A 24,778-nucleotide genomic window follows, 5' to 3' on the forward strand; every position below is an offset into this window, starting at 1 on the left:
AGGAGGTTTGAAATACTTAACATAAGTTTCATCAAATTTTAAGCATGGTCAATATTGCCCACAATACTTTGTTTAAGAAGGAAAGGTTAAAAAAATGTGCATCAAAAGAGTTAACTTGTATCAGAAAACATTTCCACATAACCTTTATAATATTTCAGGTGGACATCAGACTGTTCTACCAGAACAGATCAGGCAAAACAAAATTGTGTATGTATTTGTACGCCACCCTAATCAATGGGGAAAGATGGCTTGGAGGGCACATTGATTTCTTCTTAGGAACACGCCTGTTATTAAGCCTCTAGGTGTCTGTTTTCTGAAGCACATAATATAACAAAGTCAATATATGCACCATTGCTAGGCAAATTATTATCAAGCAGATGCCTGACAATGAAATGGTTTGTGTGTTAATTCTGGCATTCAGAGGTTTTGTTAAGCCTAAGGAAGGAAAAGTCGTAAAGTGAGAAAATATGGTAGTTTTGTTATTAGCACTTCAAGCTAAACATAATAACGGATATGAAAAAGGTATAGTTTGTGATTGGACTTTGTTGCAGTAGTTGCAGTATTTGTAACAGATGTAGAGATTTTGGTTAGTTTCATACAGGAGATTGTTTCACATGGCTCAAACCATTGTTACATCTTGGCTGATATTAAAAGTCATATCAAATTTGAGTATGATAGTTATCACAGCTGGTAGTGTAGTATGAGGTTTCACTGCTGTAGGTTTTACTAAACAATGTATTTTGGATCCCCCAAGTCTTTTTGTCTTATTCTTTCAGAAAGATTATTTGAAGTCTTGAATTGCTGACAAATATGGCGTCTCAAAAACCTGTTGAGGATTTGGTTCACAATTAACCCAGAAGTAGGGCATACACAACTGCATGTTGTGTCTCCATTTATTTATAAATTACATTTGGCTTCTAAAATGTTTTTGTGTGTAATTTGTCATGATAAACCATCTCAACTACAAAGCAGAAACCATATTTATCATTCTTGTGTTATGTTATAAAAATGTCAATACGATTGTTAGTGTCAGCAAATTGGATTGGGGTCAGATCATATGTGTGAGTGCATGAATGATGTTTTAGACCAAGTAATTTGACACTAAAATTGCAATGGCCTGTAAATAATCCAGCTAGTGATCGATGGTTGATAGCATGAGGAACAATCTATGCAGCCAGGTACATCATATTCCCAAGGCAAGCATGTCCACTAGTCTATCTCAAGGTATAGTTTCTACCCTTGGCCACATCAAGGCCACTTTTCTTGGTTGACACTGGTGCCACCTGGTGTAGATCATGGGTTGTGCCCCTTGTTATGAAAATGCGATATCCAATAAGATTGCTGTTGTTATCTTGTTTAGCTTCACAAAGATCGCAATGATTTAGTCGATCAGATAACGAAATTACATTCACGATTTCATCCCTGACACAAAAACATAGGCAATTGTTTGGGGGGTTTAAAAGATGAAAAAGACATATTCATGTCAACAAGGACAGGCAGCGGTAAATCACTTTCATCCGAAGGTGTACCAGTTGTGGATGTTGATTGGTGAAACGTTCTCTGATTGGGCTATCGATATATGCAATAGTCCAATCATATTAAGCACAGGAGGAGTTGGCTTGATGTGGCAAGGTCGGAAAACAAGACTTTGATGATAAGGCTAGTGAACGCTCTTGCCTCGGGAAGATGCCGGGTACATATGAAGCCATGCTGTCAAGCTGATGACACACCAGGCATCAAAGTAACTAGAACCAGTTTCAGTTGTTAAATAGGGATCAGTCTTGTGACTCAAACTTGTGTACTCGCCACCTGTTTCCCTTATAAACTTAATCAGATGATATACATTTTATTTAATACTTGTTCACTGTTGAACCCTTCAGTTAATAACCATTCACCATTGTTAGCACTTTTTAAAAAAGTTGATTATGTGTACAGCTGTGTCAAAGTGTTACATGGCAACATTACACTTCCATAACCTAGGATGGTTTTACCAGTAATTTTTATGTGTCTTCTGGTTAAAACTAGATTTGAGATGAGTCATGCAGTGAATTGTTTACTCAAGATCACAAATGGCTAAGAACAGGAACCATTGCCCCAAAACTTCATAAGTGACCCATCTTGCCATGGATCTCCAGGTTGACAGATATGTACTTGCTCTACTGCAGAATCCAAAAAGGTAGACAAGCAGAATCCAAAAAGGTAGACAAGCAGAATCAAGCAGAATTCAAAAAGGTAGACAAGCAGAATCCAAAAAGGTAGACAAGCAGAATCCAAAGAGGTAGACAAGCAGAATCCAAAAAGGTAGACAAGCAGAATCCAAAAAGGTAGACAAGCAGAATCCAAAAAGGTAGACAAGCAGAATCCAAAGAGGTAGACAAGCAGAATCCAAAAAGGTAGACAAGCAGAATCCAAAGAGGTAGACAAGCAGAATCCAAAAAGGTAGACAAGCAGAATCCAAAGAGGTAGACAAGCAGAATCCAAAAAGGTAGACAAGCAGAATCCAAAAAGGTAGACAAGCAGAATCCAAAAAGGTAGACAAGCAGAATCCAAAGAGGTAGACAAGCAGAATCCAAAAAGGTAGACAAGCAGAATCCAAAGAGGTAGACAAGCAGAATCCAAAAAGGTAGACAAGCAGAATCCAAAAAGGTAGACAAGCAGAATCCAAAAAGGTAGACAAGCAGAATAAAAAAAGGTAGACAAGCAGAATCCAAAGAGGTAGACAAGCAGAATCCAAAAAGGTAGACAAGCAAAATCCAAAAAGGTAGACAAACTTGATCAACTTGTACCTGTTCAACCCCAAGACCCCACAGGTTATACAAACACAATGAATAAGGACTCTAAACTAAAATCCCAAAGGATGAACAATCATGATGTACATTGATGTTTTCTACCCAAGAATCCCAAAGGGTAGACTAACATTATGTACATGGACCAATTATACCGTAATGTACATGGACCAATTATACCGCAATGTACATGGACCAATTATACCGCAATGTACATGGACCAATTATACCGTAATGTACATGCACCAATTATACCATAATGTACATGGACCAATTAAACCGTAATGTACATGGACCAATTATACCGTAATGTACATGGACCAATTATACCGTAGAATACCCATGATAATAACATGGAACAATTGCGACTTGGTTCTACCCCAGAACCCCGATAGGAAACAAGCATACTAGGTACCAGGGTCCTTCTGCAATAAGTATAAAGCTGCATTCATCCTCCCTTCTTCCCCCCCCCCCCCCCCGCAAAAGGCCTGGAGTCTGTCCCCTGTCATCAGTATGGAGGCAACAAGTGTTAAGTGATATATTTAACCTCACTAGCTAATCTACTTTGGATTGTCTGAACTAGTGGGACTGAACAGATGAATGTTCAGTCCAGGCACATCATGAAGTGATGCAGTTGTGTGGATCTGGAATACTGTAGATGATGATTAGTTGAATGTAAAGAAGGTCCTGAAGTTGGCCAATATTAAGAGAAGGTCACTGTGGAGTTTGTGCAACTCATTACCACTTTGTGTGGCTTGATTGGGGTCTTTATCATTGTAGGTTGTGTTAGTATAAGATATCTGTGTTTGAGTCTGCTTAGAAAGAAGGCATGTGACCATTTGCCCTTAAAGGCCACATACCAGTCAGTATGTTAGAAGTCATTCAGTCTTGTGCCATTCAGTGGTTTATCTTGTGTCATTTAACAGATTTTCTTCTGCCATTCAACAATATCCTGTGTTCATTCACCTGTTGATGTAGGATTTTATTTAACATCGGAAGATGACTTGCAGATCTCAAATGAGTTGGTGAATGCTTAGGTATGGAGGTCAGCAGCTCACCTGGAGGTTTCAAATGGATCTGTGCATGCTTAGGTATGGAGGTCAGCAGCTCATCTGGAAGTTTCAAATGGATCTGTGCATGCTTAGGTATGGAGGTTTCAAATGGAGGTCAACTGAGCTCACCTGGAGGTTTCAAGTGGATTGATGTTACTAGACATGGAAATCTTCATGGATGGGTGCCAGAAAAGACAAGAAGGCAGGATCATGCCATTAACAGTTTTAGATAACTGCTTGGGCCCACTTGCACAAAGCGATCTTAGCGCTAAGGTGATAGTAACTCCCATACTTTATCATAGACTTACAATAGCCGTAGCGCTAAGATCGCTTTGTGCAATTTTGCCCTGGTCATAAAAGCATTATAAGCGCTTCTTCTCCGACAGTTCTCGGATAAAACATGGCTGGTTGACAAAACATTCATACCAGATTTAATTGATGCAAATCAGAATTTTACTCAAGAACCTTGGCTTAAACAGATCACGGCACAACTTCTAATGAAAGTTCCACTGTGAATATGTCTGTTCTGAATAATTCATTCAGGCCTTAGGGGATCCTGGGACTCATTTCTGGTGTATACTCCATTGATCCTGTATTGAGTGACAACTCCTCTACTTGTTATTGCATGACAAGGAAGGCCATGGTAGTGCGTGGAGTCGACAAGCATCGTTTCTTAATTAGTTGCTGTCCCAGCGGTGCTCCTCAAATTGGACAATTTAGACAGAAATTTGGCCTGCTTTTGCACCAGAGGTTGTCCCCTGGGAGCCGGGGATGTTTATCAGGAGTAAGGAGACATGAAGGGAGAAATAATGAAAGGGAGGGACAAATGGAACAGCTGATGAGGCATATCAGGAACAGGCTTTTTTTTGTTTCAGGGTCAGTAATTAAGCTCAGGGGGTCAAGATAAATGTTGTAAATTAGTGTTTCTTGACATTTTTCCTGTGGATGGATGGGTTGCTTTTTTTAGGATAAAATGATGAATATATTTGGATAATGTGTACTACGTTTACATTGAAGCATTGTATGATTTTGCATTGTACCAGTAGAGTCAACAATGTTAAGTTGTAAGGAAATTATTGAGTTATATATTACGTTTATTCTTCTTTGTCTGGAAATCCTACAGGGATACAGTTATGGAGTTCTAAGGACCCATTCTTTCCTGGAATCCCAACTGGAGACTAGCTTTGGGTACCGGGGACCCATTCTACCCATCAATCCCATCTGGATACTAGAATTGGGTAGTGGGGACCTATTCTACCTGTGAATAACAACAGGAGACTAGCATTGGGAACTGGGGACCCATTCTGCCCTGGAATCTGAACAGGAGACTAGCATTGGTTACTGGGAACCCATTCTGCCCTGGAATCTGAACAGGAGACTAGCATTGGGTAGTGGGGACCCATTCTGCCCTGGAATCTGAAAAGAGACTAGCATTGGGTACTGGGAACCCGTTCTGCCCTGGAATCTGGACAGGAGACTTAGCATGCAGTAGGTGGGACCTCTTCAAGCCTAGATATCTGCATGGGATAACTTAAATAACGATAGAGTGTTCAGAATGTCTGAGGACTGTATAAAGTTTGTGTTGTACAAGAAATAGTAATTATCGAACCATTCTCCTGTTTTCCTTGAAGCAAACTGTGGATAATAATAGTCAGATGTTTAATATTTCAAAATGTATCTATACATGACTTCTTTTATTTCCGACTTTCTAAATGAAAAATTTAGATTCTGTGATTCTCACCACAGAAATGGTTCTGCTGACATCGTGTCCTGAAGGAATGATCAGAACTGCATATACCAGTTTTGGGAATCGATGAAATTTCTTCATTTGGATGAAATTCAGACATTAGTTCCAAGAACGTCAAAATCTTTTAGCAATCAATCTCTTTGCTTAGACAACCTAATAAATGAAATAAACTTCAAAGAGTCTGACAAGTGAAACCTGGCATAAAAAAGTCCTGTCTCATCAAAATTTTAAATTCTTTGCAGTTATAAAATCAATGAACATAATAATAGCCCTATACTGGAAAGGAATTATTTGATAACTATTTCAGCCTGATTGCAATGTTTTAAGTTTAACTTCTCTTTCCAAATGTGGAATTAAAATGTAGGAGCTAATTAAACAGAATCAGAATTTTGAATATAATTTTGAAAATAAACCATATTGTGTTGATGTATGACTTTTGAAACGTCCTTACTAAACGTCACTCAGAAAGAATGTCTTTAAGAACTATTGCAACAACAATACACACAATACTGTTTGAACATGGCAAGAATTAGCTCGATGGATCAGTTGCATTCCAGACAGTATGAGGTGAAAGAAATGAAACGTGAATTATCAAAGAAAATCCATTTCTTGTGTCTTGCTTTGAGACCAACATGGCCCTGGGATTGCAGAGATAGGCCAACATGTCTCATGAAGAGCTTTCAGGATCTGCTGCTTTTACTGAACTGTTTGGGTTTCCATGTAATTCACTACTAAAGAAGCTTGACGATTGACTAGTGATTGATTTGTCCGGGAGCAAAGATTGAGACTAAATATCAGTGAGGTGCAAGGCCTGTAGCCTCATCAACCATTGGGGATGGTCATGCCATCTAGGGCTGGATAAAAGATGGTCAAATTTTTTGAGCCAAGGTAAGACTAGACATGTTATGAGAAAAAGCATTATCATTCATTATCTGTACATTCCTATCAAAAGTATTCGAGGTGGCCCATTAGGGTCACCCATACTCTCTGTACATATATTTCACAGTCAGGATGAGACAGTGTTTGCCTGTTATAGCCTCTGCATTCAGACACGGGGAAGTGTATTACCTCCTTTGCATTGAGTCCACTCTGTAGGTGTAGCTCCATAAAAAATCCCATGAGTGTTCTGACAGCCTCCATGGTCTAGTGGATCGAGCATCTGCCCGGAGCACGTAAGACTAGTGGTTCGATCCCTTGGCCATGTCATAACAAAAGACATTAAAAGATTGTACTTGTTGTTTCCCTGCCTGGTGCTTGGCAATAAGGTGATATAACAAGGACTGGTCGTCTCGGAGTAATTATGATGTGTCTGAGTGGAGTATCCATGTTAAACTGCCGCAGGTTGTCTCTGCGCTAGCACTATAAAACTGGTATTAGTCCAGACTATAACAAGGAGCCACATACACCTGTGTGTGCTCATAACTATATAGGTGCTATAATCTCGAGCATGTTAAAACCCATTTCACCTCGCCTCCATGACTCTCCCAAGTACTACAATTAATCCATATCATTACTCTTCATAAAATCTATTGGATTGGCCAGTCATTGTCTTGTACTCAAAAATGAAGGTGTGACATGACTTGCTAGCCACATCACAAATACACAGATTCTCATCATGTCAATCACTGGATTGTCTGGTTCCGACTCGATTATTTACAGACTGCTGTCATATACCGTATATGACCGCGGATAAGCCGACCCCGTAGATAAGCCGAGGTGTTAATTTGACCATTGAAATACGAAAGAAAATGATATGACCCGCAGATAAGCCGAATCAGGAATTGAAAGACAAAAAACACTGCGAAGTCGGACTGAAAGACATGTGCCGGTACTCGCAGATATTCAAAAATATAAGATGAAAAACGTTGTAATTATATTGAAAAAGTCATTATTATTTCTAATAAAGATTTAACAAACCAGTCATCCACTTTCATAATGTGGGAAGCTGTTTCTCGTGTTTTTTTTAAATCTCATAATGATCGTTATATGTTGCCATCAACAACCAAGCGCCATTTTGTGAGTCGGTGTATATAGAATTATGAACCCGTGAGAAAATATATCAGCTGGAGCGAAGACTCGCAGTTTGAATTCAGCATCGTAATAATGGCGTTTTCGTTTAAAACTCATGATGAAAATGTCAGTCAGTAAAAATATACCAACTTTTATAACCCCCTTTACACCACTATTGTATGTTAATCCAATTGAATTAAATAAACTATCATACTATGAACACATTGAATGACCATCACTTACTCACAGGCTTCTCCAGTTTATTAAACTAATCTCTCGAAAACAAAGGAATGAAGCCCCTACTCCCAACACGATCGCTAAGCACCCACAACTTGAAAATGTTTGTGTAAACAACCTGACAATACCAATCGGCCCGTTATTATCAATGCTCATTTCCTTGTGTACCGTGTTGCTTTAAACAACAGGAAGCAATCACAGTGGTCACCGTTTGTGACGTCACAGGAAACAGCTGATCACATGTTTTTGCAAATGGCGAACGGAATAACTCGCCGATACAGTTGTTTATTTGCCTCTTTCAATAAAGGTAGACACTTGTTCACTATCAATTTATGAACTTTGCAAAACGTACGTAATAGCTATTGGCGATTTTATCTGGGGATTATATATTATAGCTGTGAATTACATATATTGTTACATGTAAAGATTGTGGAGTTTACGAAGAACGATAAACTTTGAACATTCAATTGAAAACTTATTATCGGAAGTAGTAACATGCATAACATTTTTTTAATAATGACAACATTAGTGTATAATAATAACTTTATTGATCATTTATAACAATAATGGCTCTAGTCGTGGCAACTTCCAAACTTTCGGGAAGTTGTAATCTATCGGACCGTCATTCAGGCGATGTTTCTGACAGATCACGATCTGAAAAATACTATCATGAAAGTGTATCCCGTGGATAAGCCGACCCCTTTCTACAGAATCTTTTTTCTGGTCCTCAAAATTCGGCTTATACGCGGTCATATACGGTAGCTGGATTATTGCTGAGAGCGGCTCTAAACGATGAACAAAACAAACAAAACACAAAGAATACCCATCTGGTAGCCCTGTTTAGCAGTGCAAAATGCGTTAACGTCAGAAGCGTCTGCTTGACCACTAGTTCACACGACTACAAAGTATTTCCATGTTTCCTTTTTGTCACACAGCATTATATTGTATAAATAAAAATCACAATTTTTTTAAAAAAATATGTGATGTTTGTGAGTTGTTTAATGTTGCACTCAGCAATATTGGAAAAGATAAGTCAGTTGTTGATATCATGAACAATGATCGATGTATGTTATGATTACACACAGTCAACCACACTCACTCACTCACTCACTCACTCACTCACTCACTCACTCACTCACTCACTCACTCACTCACTGAAGTTGAGACTGGCCAGGTTTGTATTCATGGGATGAAAACCAAACTAGTCCCACAGACTATTAGGGGTTCTCATTCTGCAGATAATCATTCACTTCTAGTTGACTGTTGTGTTCAAGGCACTGGGACCTGCTGCTATGTCCCAAGCTGCATTTATTTGAAGTTTACAGAGGTTGAACGGTGTTACTTGGCACTGTATGCACCATGTGAGAATGAACCCCAAAACCTCAATTAGGATTGACCTGTCGTTTATCATACGAGTCAATTCATCCCTTGAGAAATGTACCATTTGCTACAATTTTTCATTTGTTTTGGGCAGCCAGACAAGAGGAGGCCTGACCGGGGAATGGCAATGCCAGACATATGCAAAAACATCTTTCATAGTGGTTGCAGGACTAAGCTGCATACCAATATTTAGATTGTCTGAAACTTGACCTTTGCATATCCTGAAACGTGATCTTGAGGTAATTTGAATGTACTTGAAGCTGGGTTCTTCTTTACATGACCTACTTATGCCTAAGTGGCCATTCTCCAGTGGGAACTGAATATCAGTTGTTCCAAAGATTAATATGATAGGTTCTGGTGCAGAATGTTTGAAGACAGCTGGATGATGATGTTATTCCACGTGAGATGGTGACTCAGATCCATGTTTATCCTGGATCCTTCATTTTGTGTCAGATTTTCTACCATCATTATTCAAAGTGGTTGAATTTGCTGTGTTAAAGTTGTGACAATTTTGAATTTAAGTACTAGACTTTTCTCCTCAGTCCTTACTCATGTTGCAGCTATCATTCTTTTTTATTCCTCCCCCCCCCCCCCCCTGCCCCCTTGAAGATGAAGTCATCATCTGATCTGTCTGTCCGTACTTCCATCTGACCAGCCATATTTCATTTCTATAGCGTAACTTAAAAAACCATGAAAGATTTTTTTATCCAAACATGGTACAGGTATTAACCAAGGGCTGAAGTGGTGCCTTTTGCTATTGTGGGGGCTGGGGGGATTTGTCATCTTCTGATGACTTTTGTAAGGAATTGAATGAATCTTTGGCAGGTTTTCCATTGCATCATAATTTAAAAAATGGGGCAATAAATAGGGCGGTTTGTTTTGATATTCATTTCAGCAGTGGTGTGATATTTGGGGAATATTTACCTGATTTAAAGGTGAAAGTCACTTCAGGTTAGGGATTTGCAAAACTAACTAGAATGGAATAACATGCACTAGATATTCCATTTTTGTTTTGCTACAAGTAGGTTTACACTCACAAAGTTTCTGTGTCTTGATAGGTCCCCACTGTACTCCATGATTGTCAGAAGGGCTGACTTATGGTGATGGTGACTTCTTCAGTGGTCTAGGGGATAGAGCGGTTGCCCAGAGAGCAGAAAGTCGTTGTTTCGATCCCCTGGCCGCATCATACTAAAAGACATTAAATGATGGTACTGTTACCCTGTCAGCATCTATAGCAGGATCCTCCTCAAGATAAAGCGTTTGCCCTCAAGTGCAAACCGGACCAAAGACATCTCATCCACCCTCAAGATTCCATCCACCAGATTCCAGTCTTTGGGGATGATCTGTCTAGTTGATGACCCTTATGGCATAAATGTATCGACTACAACTAGAGGTTACCAGAAGTGTGTTAATCATTAGTTGCTGCATTTCAGACGTACTACTTTGCCAGACTGCTTCATGGGGTGGGGGTGAATGTTGTTTTAGACAGCAGTCGTCAACATTCTAGCTGTGTGCAGGTGATGTGTGATGATCCAGTCTGGAGCAAGCACACTATAGTGCAGTGTTCATAGCATGAGCAACGACATTACATGCCATAATCAACTGGCTCACATGTCCTGAAACAACCTGATCCTTTTTCTAGTGCACCAGTATAGGGTAATGAGGACCTGTCCTTCTAGTGCACAAGTATAGGGTAATGATGACCTCTCCTTCTAGTGTACAAGTATAGGGTAATGACGACCTCTTCTTCTAGTGCACAAGTATAGGGTAATGAGGACCTCTCCTTCTAGTGTACAAGTATAGGGTAATGAGGACCTCTCCTTCTAGTGTACAAGTATAGGGTAATGACGACCTCTCCTTCTAGTGTACAAGTATAGGGTAATGAGGACCTCTCCTTCTAGTGTACAAGTATAGGGTAATGAGGACCTCTCCTTCTAGTGCACAATTATTGGGTAATGATGACCTCTCCCTCTAGTGTACAAGTATAGGATAATGATGACCTCTCCTTCAAGTGTACAAGTATAGGGTAATGAGGACCTCCCTTCTAGTGTACAAGTATAGGGTAATGAGGACCTCTCCTTCTAGTGTACAAGTATAGGGTAATGATGACCTCTCCTTCTAGTGCACAAGTATAGGGTAATGAGGACCTCTCCTTCTAGTGTACAAGTATAGGGTAATGAGGACCTCTCCTTCTAGTGTACAAGTATAGGGTAATGAGGACCTCTCCTTCTAGTGTACAAGTATAGGGTTATGAGGACCTCTCCTTCTAGTGTACAAGTATAGGGTAATGAGGACCACTCCTTCTAGTGTACAAGTATAGGGTAATGAGGACCTCCCTTCTAGTGCACAAGTATAGGGTAATGAGGACCTCTCCTTCTAGTGTACAAGTATAGGGTTATGAGGACCTCTCCTTCTAGTGTACAAGTATAGGGTAATGAGGACCTCCCTTCTAGTGCACAAGTATAGGGTAATGAGGACCTCTCCTTCTAGTGTACAAGTATAGGGTAATGAGGACCTCTCCTTCTAGTGTACAAGTATAGGGTTATGAGGACCTCTCCTTCTAGTGTACAAGTATAGGGTAATGAGGACCTCTCCTTCTAGTGCACAATTATTGGGTAATGAGGACCTCTCCTTCTAGTGCACAAGTATAGGGTAGTGAGGACCTGTCCTTCTAGTGCACAAGTATAGGCTACCCCACAGGCTACCCCACAGGCTACCCCAAGGATGGACACTACCTGTTCCAGTTTATTCCGATTTGGGTTAAGCTTGTGATAGCTTCAGATGAGAAGCAAATCTCAACATTCTTTCTTAATAAAGACACTTCAACTTTTCTTTCAAAAACACATTGGGACACTTATTGCGGTCCTGAAGACATCGACAGTTGTTTGCTGTAAAATCATTGACTTGAGTTCAGCTTCAGTTGTTCCTTCCACTATTTAGACCTGATCTGGTTCCTCGTGTTGCTCTAGCTGCCTGCACTGGCATTGGATTGCCCTTGGGAATGGTAATTGTGCAAAAGCAAAGGGTAATCTGGCTCCATTGCCTTTGTGAGTATAAACTTGCCTAATAGAGCCAAAACAACCAAAAACATGAAAACCAACATGAGCTAATGTTATTTTAAGAGCTTGCATACAGATTTATTTTCTAAATGGCCAAGGGCTGACAAGTGTTTCAAGTACTTAAGGAAATTCTTTTAGGAATAGATTTTTGAGATTACACTTCCTCAGGATGAAAACTCAGATATGCTTGATTAATATATGTTTCTGATATATCCAAATGGGATTTCATTGTCAAATGATGTGTACAAATAAGAAACATTCTGTCCAAATACTTGGAAGTTTCATCACCCATCAATAACTATAATTTGGTGTATCCACAATGCACAAGGCGTTGTCTCATAAATCTATTACAAATAGGAGCTGTCATCAGTTACAGAGTGTGGTGAAGGATAAGGCTGTCATGGATAAAGAGTGAGTGAGAGAGTTGGGTTTAACACCACGCTTTTAACATTATTCCAGTCATATCAAGGCGTGTCATCTTAATGTGGGAGGAAAGCCCAAAGTGATGCAGGTCTCTGACGTTTACCACTTCGGTGAAACCCGCGAGCATGGGTATAGTGCTGACAAACCTAGAAACATAATTGGGGCGAACCAGGATTCAAACCCACAATTATAGGTCTCTGGCGTGCCCAAGGGGGCGCAACTCTGCACACAAAAATCACGGCCCCTTAGACGACTGGGCCACCAAGGCCCCCCCTTTGGATAAAGAGGTCTCTCAATAGTGTCTAGTTAAGGAGAGAGGTGACTTGACTGAAAATATGACAGACACCTCTTTATAGTTTCAATAACTTTGCTGGAAGCTTACAATCTGTCAAGTTACAAACCAGCTTTCACTTCTGTTTCTTTATCAGGCTTTTGAAGTTGCCAGAGACTATATTTACTCAGAGATGCATTTACTCAGTTGTCATTTAAAGAAAATTACACTTGCCTTTTGATGCATCTTTTTTTCTTATGTGTTAAAGAATTAGAACAAAATGGATCAGTAGGCAACAGTTATCCAATCGCTGGTTCCATCATTCACTCCCTCAGTTACCTACATGGGACTCACCCGTGAAGATCCGGGGCAGAAATTAGGTCTACAGCAGCCCGTGCTTCCCGTAAGAGGTGACTATGCTTGTCCAAAGAGGCGACTAACAGGATCGGGTGGTCAGGCTCGCTGACTTGGTTGATTCATATTATTGTATCCCAATTGCGTGGGTCGATGCTGATGATTTCAATCACTGGATTGTATGGTCTGTACTCGATTATTTACAGACCGCCGTCATACAAACAACAAACACACAACAAACATAGGACTCTTCACGGTGAGACAGGTCTCAGTATCATGTTGATGTTAGAGGTAGGAACATGTTGATCCGTTGGTTACAATGGAAGCTGAAGGTTACTATTGGTAGGTATTTCAATTGTTCCTTATTACTCCTTACTCATGTTATCAACCAGTGGTTTGCATGTCCCAGACTCTGCTATTATTAGGTTGGAATGTTGCTGACTGAGGCAGTGAACTATGCCCCCTCACTCACTAATCATCTTTCAACAATGAGCTCTCCTTATATTTCAGTGATTAGATGTCCTAATTAGAATTAAAAGATTTGGACATGTCCATAACAAAAACAAAGTTCTCTCTGAAGAATCATTACAATCAAACTAATTAAAGTAGTTCCAAAGCTGTGCATTCCTACGCCGGCTCTTGGGAATGTACTTCCTGTCAAACGTGAAAAAAACCAGGTCAGCTGAGTTTATCATTGTCCCTTGGGCTCAATAACTAGGACTAGCCTAATTGGCTGATTATAAATCCTTTTTATTGCTTCAGTTATCAATAAAGCTTTGTAAACTAGTTTTGTTTGCTAGTAATCATGGTAATGCCTTTCTCGCTCTGTCATTTCTTTGATGCTTGTTCATTTCAAATTTGATCAGATATCTTGTAGTTTGTAATTTTGTATTATTAATTTGACATTATATTTTGCCAGGATTGACATAATTATTTTCAAAGGTTTTGTGATACTGAAACCATTAACAATGGTAATGACTAGATGTGGTGTAAGTGTTGTGGTAAGTTGGGAATTTGATGAATGAAAACATTGGCTTTAATGTTGATCATGTAAAGTATGCTGTCTACGGCATCCTGAATTGTATGGTTTAAAGATCAAACCTTTACTTCACAAAGCCTCTGTATCTGATGTGAAGATATTTCAAAACTTGTACAAGGGAAATAAATGTGCTGTCTGTCTTCTTCCGTCTCATATGTCTCATATTACTCATATTTCTGTGTAACTGAAGGCCGAGAGTCTGCTAGTGTTGGCCTGAATATTGTGGACCCGAGGTTGATTTTCTCCAGCAAATGTCACAACAGAGACAACAGTCATGAGCATACTTCATGAAGAGGAGTGAGGTATCCTTATAAATCGTCATGTTTTATGTTGATGATTATTATACTCCAGAACTAAAAGGGCGGGAGCATATAGTTATACCACGGAATTCCGTCTGTCCATCCGTCCGCCTGTCTGTCCTTCCATCCACCTGTACTTGATCCTTCCGTCAATCCTTCGAGAACATTTTTGTGTGCGACCTGAAACTTGGAAACTACTGCATAGATTCTTTTCATACTTGGTGAACACTTTCTATACCAATAGGAGAGGTGCAGTGTGAAGACTGATTTCAGTATTTAGATTTTCTGAAAAAATACAGTTAATTTTCATTTGTTTTACTTAAACATTTTTGCAACCTATAACTTGAAAACTACATCATGGATTCTGTTCAAATTTAGCGACCTGTTTCCATACAAATTGAATAGGTGCAGTGCAAAGTTTGATTTTGATATCTGGATTTTCTTAGAAAATATGAATTTTTACATGTTTTGAATTTTGTTTCAATTGTTTTACTTGTCCTGGGCTTGCCCTCCACTACTTTCAATATTTGTGTGACCTGTAACTTGAGATCTACTTCATGGATTTCTTTTCAAATTCAAGGAGCACTCTCTATATTAATGGGAGAGGTGCAGTGCAAAATTTCATTTTCATATTTATGTATTTCCTGAAATTATTTTTTTTTCATATTTTGAACTTAGAACTATATTTACTTCAACATTTGTGTGACCTATTACTTGATAACTATTTCATGGATTCTTTTCCAATTGGGAGTACAGTTGGTGAGGTGAGATACAGTGCAAAGTTTGATTTTAATGAATGGATTTTCTGAGAAAATACTGCATTTTTCATGTTTTGAACAAAGAAATATGTTGGAGTCGAAGTCGGGGTATTAGTGAGCCATGCTCACTTTTTGCTTTGTTTAACATTTAGATTATATCTACAGTCAAGTCTCGTTAATCAGACACTCATCCGACAATCGCTTTTTGCGACACTAATGATGGGAACCAATTAAATCAGTGCTATTTAAACCCGTTAATCCGACAGTCTCGCACTCCGACTCCGAACACACCTAATTTGCAACAAATTACCGAAATCACTTATTAATCAGTCTTGTTAATCCGACACAGTGATCAGCGTACTCCGTGGTCATCTGCCCGCGAATACACAGCCCGTGTTTTGATGCGAGAAGAATCGACTGGTAGCTGCATATTACAACGGCTGCAGAGATAAACTTGCTTACAATAAACAATTAATGCTTTAAATAAGGAAAACAGGATAAATCACATGCTTAGATTACCTCAATTTTATTAAAATCAGATACAAGTTCTCGCTATCGACGAGGACATACCATTACAGGTCACGTCAGAACAACCTTTCGCAAATTATGACCTACCAATGAAATGACCAACAGGAAGTCGACATTAGCCACTTAGAAAGCAGCTTTCTTAAGCTTTGCGGTACCAGTTTCAAAGTTGCGACTTCCATTCCAGACTATTATTTTGAAAGTATTTTGAATAAGTCATACAGTCCGTAACAGTTGTTTTGTTTTAAACTTTAGAGGTTGCATGATTAGAAAACATATTCCGCCAACAATGTAACATAACAATATGAATATTTATTTTATATTTTTTACAAAGTGTTTGAAACCTTATCTATCGTGTAGTTGTCCAATTTTCGATCACGAATGTTGATACTACTTAATTTCGTTTATCCGACATACTTGTTTATCCAACATAATCATATGCAACCATCAATGACGGATTAACGGGACTTGACTGTATATAGTGCCTGGGCATGTAAGGAACAGGAAGACATCAAACTCCTTGAACTTACATGGTATGGTAAGACAGATAGACCTTGTAGTTAAAGCATTTGTCTGGAGAAAGTTGCCTTTCAATTCCCCACATGAGTACAAGTTATAAAACTCATTCTTAGTGTTCTCTGCCTTGATATGCCTTGAGTATTGCAGTGTAAAACCTCTTCTTGTACTTGTTGTTACCCTGTCTGGTGCTCGGCATTAAGGCGGTAAAACAAGGACTGGTCGGCTTACTGTGTCTGAGTATACTGTATCTGAGTGGGGTCTTTGTGTTAAACTGGGGCATGCTATCTCAGTGGGTTAGCACTATAAATTGGCACCACTCCGGACTAGTACAAGGACACACACACACACACACAAACACACACACACACACACACACATGCACATGCACATGCACGTTGCTATATAAGTGTATAAATCTTGGACGCGACGTTGACCCCATTTCACCTCACCTCACCTCACCTCACCTCACCTCACCTCACCTCACTCACTCACTCACTCACCCACCCACCCACTCACTCACTCACTCACTCACTCACTCACTCACTCACTTACTTACTCAGTGTTAAGGGTAGCTCTCACAGAATCCTAATTGTCACTTTGGCCTGATAATTACATTCTGTACTTGTCTTGAGCAGAGGCTGACTCAATATCTTTTCAAAGGTTTTAATGATTACCAGTACTTAAGGGGTTATTGTGCATCACCACTGTGGAACCATTATTCAAGCTGTATGTCTCCATCCTCTAATCCGGCAGAGGTCGGAGGCACTAAACTCACTGTGCAGAGTTGTGTCCCTTAGCCGTGTTGGTACCCACTGAGTTTTAAGCCAACGATTCTTCCAGATTATGAGCCTTGATAAGGCTTTGTATAATTTAGGTTACTTGGAGGTTAATATTGTAACAGGATGTTTTCCCTTGGGTAACTTTGACACAATTCAATCTAGGTGAAATTCTTTTTTGATTATCATTGAAGCATATCAGTATTACTGGATATGCAGTGCCGTAGCCAGCCGGGGGCCAGGGAGGGCAGATTTTTCATAGAAAACAGTTTTATTTGAATCAAGTTGGGGACAAGTGATACTTGTACAAATATTTGCCCCCCCTGTCAAAAAAAGTTAACTACGGCCTTGATATATTCTTGTGAGAGTTTCACTTAGTAAGCAAATCGGTGTTTTTCACAATCAGTGAAGCAGTAAAGAGCTGCCCTTGATCCAATCACAGGAACACCAAGTGACTGTCAACTATGGACACTGCCTCAGGCTCAGTCTCAAGTGCAGTATTTTATCTAAGATAAGTAACACCAGTTTTCGTCAATAATTTGCAAGCAATGATTGTAATATGGTGCTGTCGATTTATTCATTATGATTTGACTAAATCAACTTTTCACACGGCTTAAACCACTTGCCCAGAAATAGCAACATTATCAAGGAAGCATATTTGTGGGGAAAAAAGTGAAATAAATGGCTGCCTTTCACATTTTCACAAAAACTGTGATGAAAAACGACAAATCTGATGCTAAAGTGTGCATCTGTGTATATGAATATTTCATATGCGGAACCCTTTTCATCATTTGATTGATGGATTAGTAGCTAGAGGAAATTAATAAAGCATGTTTTTCCAATGAATTGTTGATAGATTAGAGTGCTGTGGCAGGCAAAGAAGATGATACTATTGTAGAGTGAATTAATTCTATCTTGCCGTCTGCCCGTATTTTTATTTTTCCTGAGTTGCTGAGTGAAAAGACTCAATTTGGAGTAAATTTGTAATTATCATGGTGTTGACTGACATTTGGCACTCTTTGATATCAGTATGCTGTAGCCTTTCAGTACAGATTGTTGAAGACCAGTAGAACTTGTTAATCCTTGTCAGGCTGTCTGTTATGATGTCCTTTCATACAAACTTTTAATGACTTGAACAAAAGAATGATTTTTTTCACGCAATTGGTTTTATGGACCAGTTGTCCTTCGTTGCCAAGGACATAACCAGCTGTTCAATCAGAGGTGTGTACCGTTATTTTCACAGCACAATGGCTGTACCAACAAATCATGCATTTCTGAGACAACACATTTTTCCAGAATTTGTTTTTGGATCAGCTGACCTTTAATGTATGAAAAGCAGAAAAAAAGTTGAATCTGGATAGAGCTTTCTTTACTCTGCCAAATGCTGCATGTTGACTGCCAGTCTGACGAGACTGGCTCAAGTAACATGGCACACGTGGCAATAGTTTCTTCGACAGTATATTACCTTTTGGAAGAATTGGGAAAAAGAATGATATGCTTCCTTTTTGTTTTTTGGGTCATTTTCTTCTATCATTCACAGTACCACAATGCCTCACAAACATACACAAACCAGGGAATAAAACATGTCATAGATTATTTTGGGGGGATATGAATGTAAATTTCCTGTAGTTGTGTCAGTTTAGTTCCAATGGTACAAGCCATGGCTACAGATTGATCTGATTGGTAGTGTTTACAGGCCATGGCTTTGGAGTGGTCAGATGGATAGTGTTTACAGGCCATGGCTACAGAGTGATCAGATAGATAGTGTTAACAGGCCATGTCAGATAGATGGTGTTAACAGGCCATGTCAGATAGATGGTGTTTACAGGCCATGGCTACAGAGTGATCAGATAGATAGTGTTAACAGGCCATGTCAGATAGATGGTGTTAACAGGCCATGTCAGATAGATGGTGTTTACAGGCCATGGCTACAGAGTGATCAGATAGATAGTGTTAACAGGCCATGTCAGATAGATAGTGTTAACAGGCCATGTCAGATAGATAGTGTTTACAGGCCATGTCAGATTGAGTGTTGTGTAACAAACATGGGGGTGGAATGTCGCAGACTGACAAATGTGTACACAGATGTGAGACTCAACATTATCATGTCACCTGCAAAGGTTGACCACACTGGATGGAATGAGGAGGCCTGTAATTGTGTGGAAGACTGACATCTATGTGGCAGCAATAATTAATGTTTGTCACACAAAGGGGATAATAATAATAATAATAATAATAATAATAATAATAATAATAATAATATGATGATGATGATGATGATGATGATGATGATAATAACTACTACTACTGCTACTACTAATAATAAAGCTATTTATATAGCGCAAAATCCACATAACTGAGGGACAATGCTCAATGTGGGATAAGTAAGGGAGCACCTCAAAAGTGGGATGTCTGAAAAAGACTTCCTTCTTATATTTTTCTGACATACCAATATATCTCCCCAAAACTAAATGGTGAAAATGTGAATTGTTTGGAATATAAAAAAACACAGATCACAGTAACCTTGCATAAATAGCACATCAGAGCAATAAGCCATCCCAGAAGGGGTATATACTGATGATTAGTGATTTCTTTATTGGAAACCCTGAAACATTGATTTTGATTTTGTCAGATTGAAAACTTGTAAGGCCTGTTAATCCTCATCATTAAAGTAGTGAATGAGTCAACATACTGGATTTTTTTCAAGGCAAACTATAATTTTCAAATCTGAATGTAAAAGAATCCAGCTATTAGAATTTTTGAAATGAAAGATCAGTTGCCTGTCATATCATATTGAATGTCGGCACCGTTTTCAGAAATGATTGAAAACATTTTTGAATTACAAATGCATCACCCACTTTCATGAAAGGATTCGGATTGGCATAACCAAACATTCCACTAACCATTTGCAGAACCAATAGCAGTCGTCTTTTGTTTGGGAAAAAAATTAAGCTCTCCTGTATCCATAACAAGAACGTTATTCACAGCGTGGTACAACAAACATTAAACATTTATCGATATCATTGACTTTGATCATTTTCTTCCTCCTTACGCTAATGATCATGCAGTTAAATACAGATCAAATAGGCACTTGTTGACTCCTGGAATCAGGGCTGTTCCGCCGTGTTTGTCCTGGTAATTGAAAGGTACACGTAACATTCATCACTTTGTCATGTGGCTGTTAGACTAATTGATGCAATGTTAATTGCTGGTTGATGAGTTTGATCTTTCAGCTAATCAGTTATCATGATGATACAGAGTTAATATTGTGCCTGGCATTTCAACCAGCAGCCCCTGACATTTGACTTCAACCAATGGCCTTAGTTGTCTGACATTTTACATGTTTCCTTCTGTCCAGTGGTACACAAAATCTGTATTTTCTTGTAAGAAGTTGGGCAGTTGTGTTGGATATGACAACTTGATGTGTGGAATTGGGTATCTAGGCCTTGCCAGGATATGCTGTTTGATGGTCAAATCCCAGATTCTGACATAACTATGCTTGATGGTCAACCACCATGCTGTGTGCTGTGAAATAATCACAAGGAAGAAAGTCAATGTATGGATCATTACCTAGGTATTGATTCTTTGTTTGAAAATGCCTGTTGAAAATGTGGGTAGTGTTATATCACTTCACAAAACAATCTTGAAATGTACGTTAAAAAAAATTTACTTTGTATTAGACATACTTTTGAATTAAATTCAGATGTTTTATCCCCCTGGCATATAATGTGGGTGGATAGAGTCATCATCTGTCCGTCCCTCCGCCCATCTGTATGTCCATATATTTCGTTTCCGGAAGATTTTTCATCTCAACTTTGCACATGTATTAACCAGGAGCTGAAGTGGTACCTTTTGATATTTCAGGGTCCGGGGGGATTTGTCACCTTCTGATGACTCTTGATGCTTTTGCAAACATTAAGCTCACGAGATAGAATTGTTCCAGACCCTTGTTTCAAGGGACAAAACTTAGGGCTTGCATGAATCATGCCCAGAATTAAGAATAGTATACTAATTAACCTTTTACGAGGCATTTTAAAGACCCATTGCTGAACACACCAATGTCACAGATGTTTCCATGCAAAAGTATGGTGAAGGTTTAGTTTTTTCCTGAAGCTATTGATGTAATGTTATACTCTTCACATGGACTTGCTACCCATGTCTGCATGTAGCTATGTCTACAAGATCATCATCCTGCCTGTAATACTCACATACATGTTTCTGTCCCCAGAGCTCAACAGTCGGATCTCATGTGACCCTGAGAGCAGACCAAAATGGCTACATTATCTACTGGAAGGATCAGACCAGCAAGGTAAAGAAACGCTTTCTGATTGCACTCTCTCAAACACTCATTTTCTGATGATGTAATTAGAATTCATATTTTGAATTTTATTGTGGAAAATATTGATTTCCATATTTGCAAATTCACCAAAATTCTAATATTTCGGCCCCATAAATATCCCATTCCATTTTGATCCTTAAATGAATTAAGTGTATTTTCTGGGACAGTAAAATATGTTCATTGATGAATTGATAAATTATTTAAGGCACAGCCTTTACTTTCTGATCAGAAGGTAATTTGTCTTGGAAGTTTTTCTCCGACTGATGAATTATTCACAGTGGATGGAGCCAGAAGAAAGTGACCCCGGTAAATCCAAGTGCATGTTCAGACTTCAGGAGGCCATTGATGTTTTGTGCATATTTGAAATCTTCCTGTTTTACTGTATTCAGTTTTCTTCACTATGATGCATCAATATTTGGTCAGTTTATCCCAAATCGTCCACATGAATAAACCATCAGAAGTTTTTGTCTCATCTGTCTGATCCAAATTCAAATGACATATGAACTTGGTCCACATGTGATGTTGGACATGATGTGTCTCGAGAGGTGCACATTGTCGTCAGTGATTGAACTAGGTGCTTTTGGACGCCAATATGAATGGCTCCGAAACTGTAGCATCATGTAAAATCCTGATTACAATTATTGTTATAACTTTACAAAGGTCACATTCAAATTAATATGTTGGATTCAATTCTGAAATACCAGAGAAGTTGGGAAAATAAGAACCTTTAAACTCGCGAAGGTGAGCTTTATGAAAAGCTAAAAGAAAACTCTTACAGTATTGAGTCTATTGACATCACCAGGTCTTTGAAAGGCATTTAGAAGTGATACACATAAGGAAGAGAATATATGGATGTCAACTTCTTTATTATGAGGAACACAATGTTTCGGAGTACATGCTTACTCCTTCATCATAATTTGGCTTCCCTTGTTAGTTTCCACCTTTCGTTATCTTATTATTTTTGTTGTCCTTAGTTTTCACCTTTTGTTATCTTATTTTTTTTTTGTCCTTAGTTTCCACCTTTCGTTATCTTATTATTTTTGTTGTCCTTAGTTTCCACCTTTCGTTATCTTATTATTTTTGTTGTCCTTGTACATATGTTAGTCAAACTAACTGGGTTTCTTATATAAGACAATTATTGTTTCAAACTGGGTTTTCATATGTGTGGTTGTCTCAGGATTGCGGCGATATGAAATGCTTCATGGTTATATTCAAACAACGGTGTAAAGATAGAATAGAATTTCTTCTTTCCTTGAGGTTTATTCATCTTATAAATCACTACTCGAACCAGAAAAATATCTGTCTAATTTAGCATGTGAAAGAGATCTTCTTAGAGCTTTATGTAAATTCCGTTGTTTAAGCCATAATCTAAATGTACAGAAAACTCGATTTAATACAACCACAGAGTCATCGTTTAGTTTATGTATGAAATGTAACCGCTATGAAATAGAAAATGAATACCATTTTTTGTTAATTTGTCCTTTTTATAAAAGTAGTAGAGAAAATTTAATTCCAAAATGTTACCATGTGCAACCATCTGTCCCAAAATTTATCAGTCTTCTTTCTACCAGAAATGATTGTATTATTAAAACCTGTCCATATATCTAAAAAGACATTTACCTATGTAAATACAAATGTAAAAAAAGATGAACGTTTGTCGAAAGAAAATTTGTGCGTGTGCATAGTATATATTATTCCTGTAAATGAACCCTGGGTCAAGTAGTAGAGAAAATTTAATTCCAAAATGTTACCATGTGCAACCATCTGTCCCAAAATTTATCAGTCTTCTATCTACCAGAAATGATTGTATTATTAAAAACCTGTCCATATATCTAAAAAGACATTTACCTATGTAAATACAAATGTAAAAAAAGATGAACGTTTGTCGAAAGAAAATTTGTGCATGTGCATAGTATATATTATTCCTGTAAATGAACTCTGGGTCATGTGGCCTTCATTCATGAATAAACTTCTTCTTCTTCATCATATGCTCCCTGCCTCATGGCATTCATTCACCTGATGAAGGAGTAAACATATACTCCGAAACGTTGTGTTCCTCATAAGAAAGAAGTTGAAGTCCATATATTCTCTTCCTTATTGACATCACCTCTAGAACAAGCAAGCTTATGGAACTGAAACTAGAATGCAAAGATAATTTCAGGCCTGATGATCTTGCTCACAGTCATCTAATTCAATTTCAAACATTGCAGCCATATTGAAAATGTTATATTTAAAATATTTTCATGTTGACCTTCCCACACTTTTATTTGATGACCTCACTGTGCCCGAACCTACTTGGGGCATGGGGGTCAATAGCTAAAAAGGTGCTGTAATATTTTGTGCAGAGTTACATCCCTTAGCCATAGCAGGAGCCACTGATCATGGGGTCCGATACCAGAATTGCATCACATCTATGCTTGTCGGTTTCACTAAAGTGGTCAGCATCTATGAACTGTGTCAACTTGGGGTTTCTCCCCAATTTAAGCTGATATAACTGAAATTCAGTATAAAGTGGCATTCAGCCTGAAAACTAAATCTATATCTTCATTTCTCACAAACAGTAATGATAGTTGATAGTAACCCCAGTATGTATTGAATATTGTGAAATTTTAATTTACACTGAAAGCAACTTGGACCTTGTTCTTTTCTACATATAATTTATCTAATCAAACGCAAATTAGATAATTTGAAAGATATAATTTCAAGTCTATAAACCATCAGGTAATATCTACAAAAACTTGTAATTTGCAAAAATGTAAATCATGGTTCAATAAACCAGATAGTGTTTTTCCCCTGAGGAATCCACAGAGACTTCCAAGTGTGAATTAAGAGCATCTTGCCTTGGGCATCCACATACTTTGTTCCACTGCGACGAGAAATACACTTTGCCATTTTTACCCTGGAATGACTCATCATTCATTGAATCATTGTGGTTGCAATATCTACAATTGAATCAAGAGGTTGCAACTGACATTTGGAAATAGCTTGTCGTGCGGGTCACAACAGCGTTAACATGTAACATGTGGCTTTGGTGCGCTACAATTTGGAAAAACGTGCAGAAAGAATCAGCTCTAAAAGAATGACAATCAAATCTGTGTGGATAATGCATCACAATCCATGCTCTTGTAATGTCATTTGGGGAATTTCCTGTACCAGTTCCTTTGCTCACATTTGTTCCATGATTACTAATTATCAAATGAAATT

The 24,778-nt window shown here is 38.5% G+C and overlaps 1 protein-coding gene across 1 annotated transcript in view; it reads left to right on the plus strand.

Moving 5' to 3' along the window:
• The window catches only part of LOC124146119 (1-phosphatidylinositol 4,5-bisphosphate phosphodiesterase beta-1-like), a 144,540-nt gene that overhangs the window by 50,374 nt on the left and 69,388 nt on the right, over nt 1–24,778 (plus strand). The window contains exon 2 of the mRNA XM_046516228.2: nt 21,464–21,544. Coding sequence (XP_046372184.1) covers nt 21,464–21,544 — 81 coding nt within the window. The remainder of the gene's footprint in view (nt 1–21,463; nt 21,545–24,778) is intronic.

Source organism: Haliotis rufescens, unplaced genomic scaffold, assembly GCF_023055435.1.
Source record: "Haliotis rufescens isolate VD_foot unplaced genomic scaffold, xgHalRufe1.0.p SCAF_3, whole genome shotgun sequence".
Lineage (NCBI taxonomy): Eukaryota > Metazoa > Mollusca > Gastropoda > Lepetellida > Haliotidae > Haliotis > Haliotis rufescens.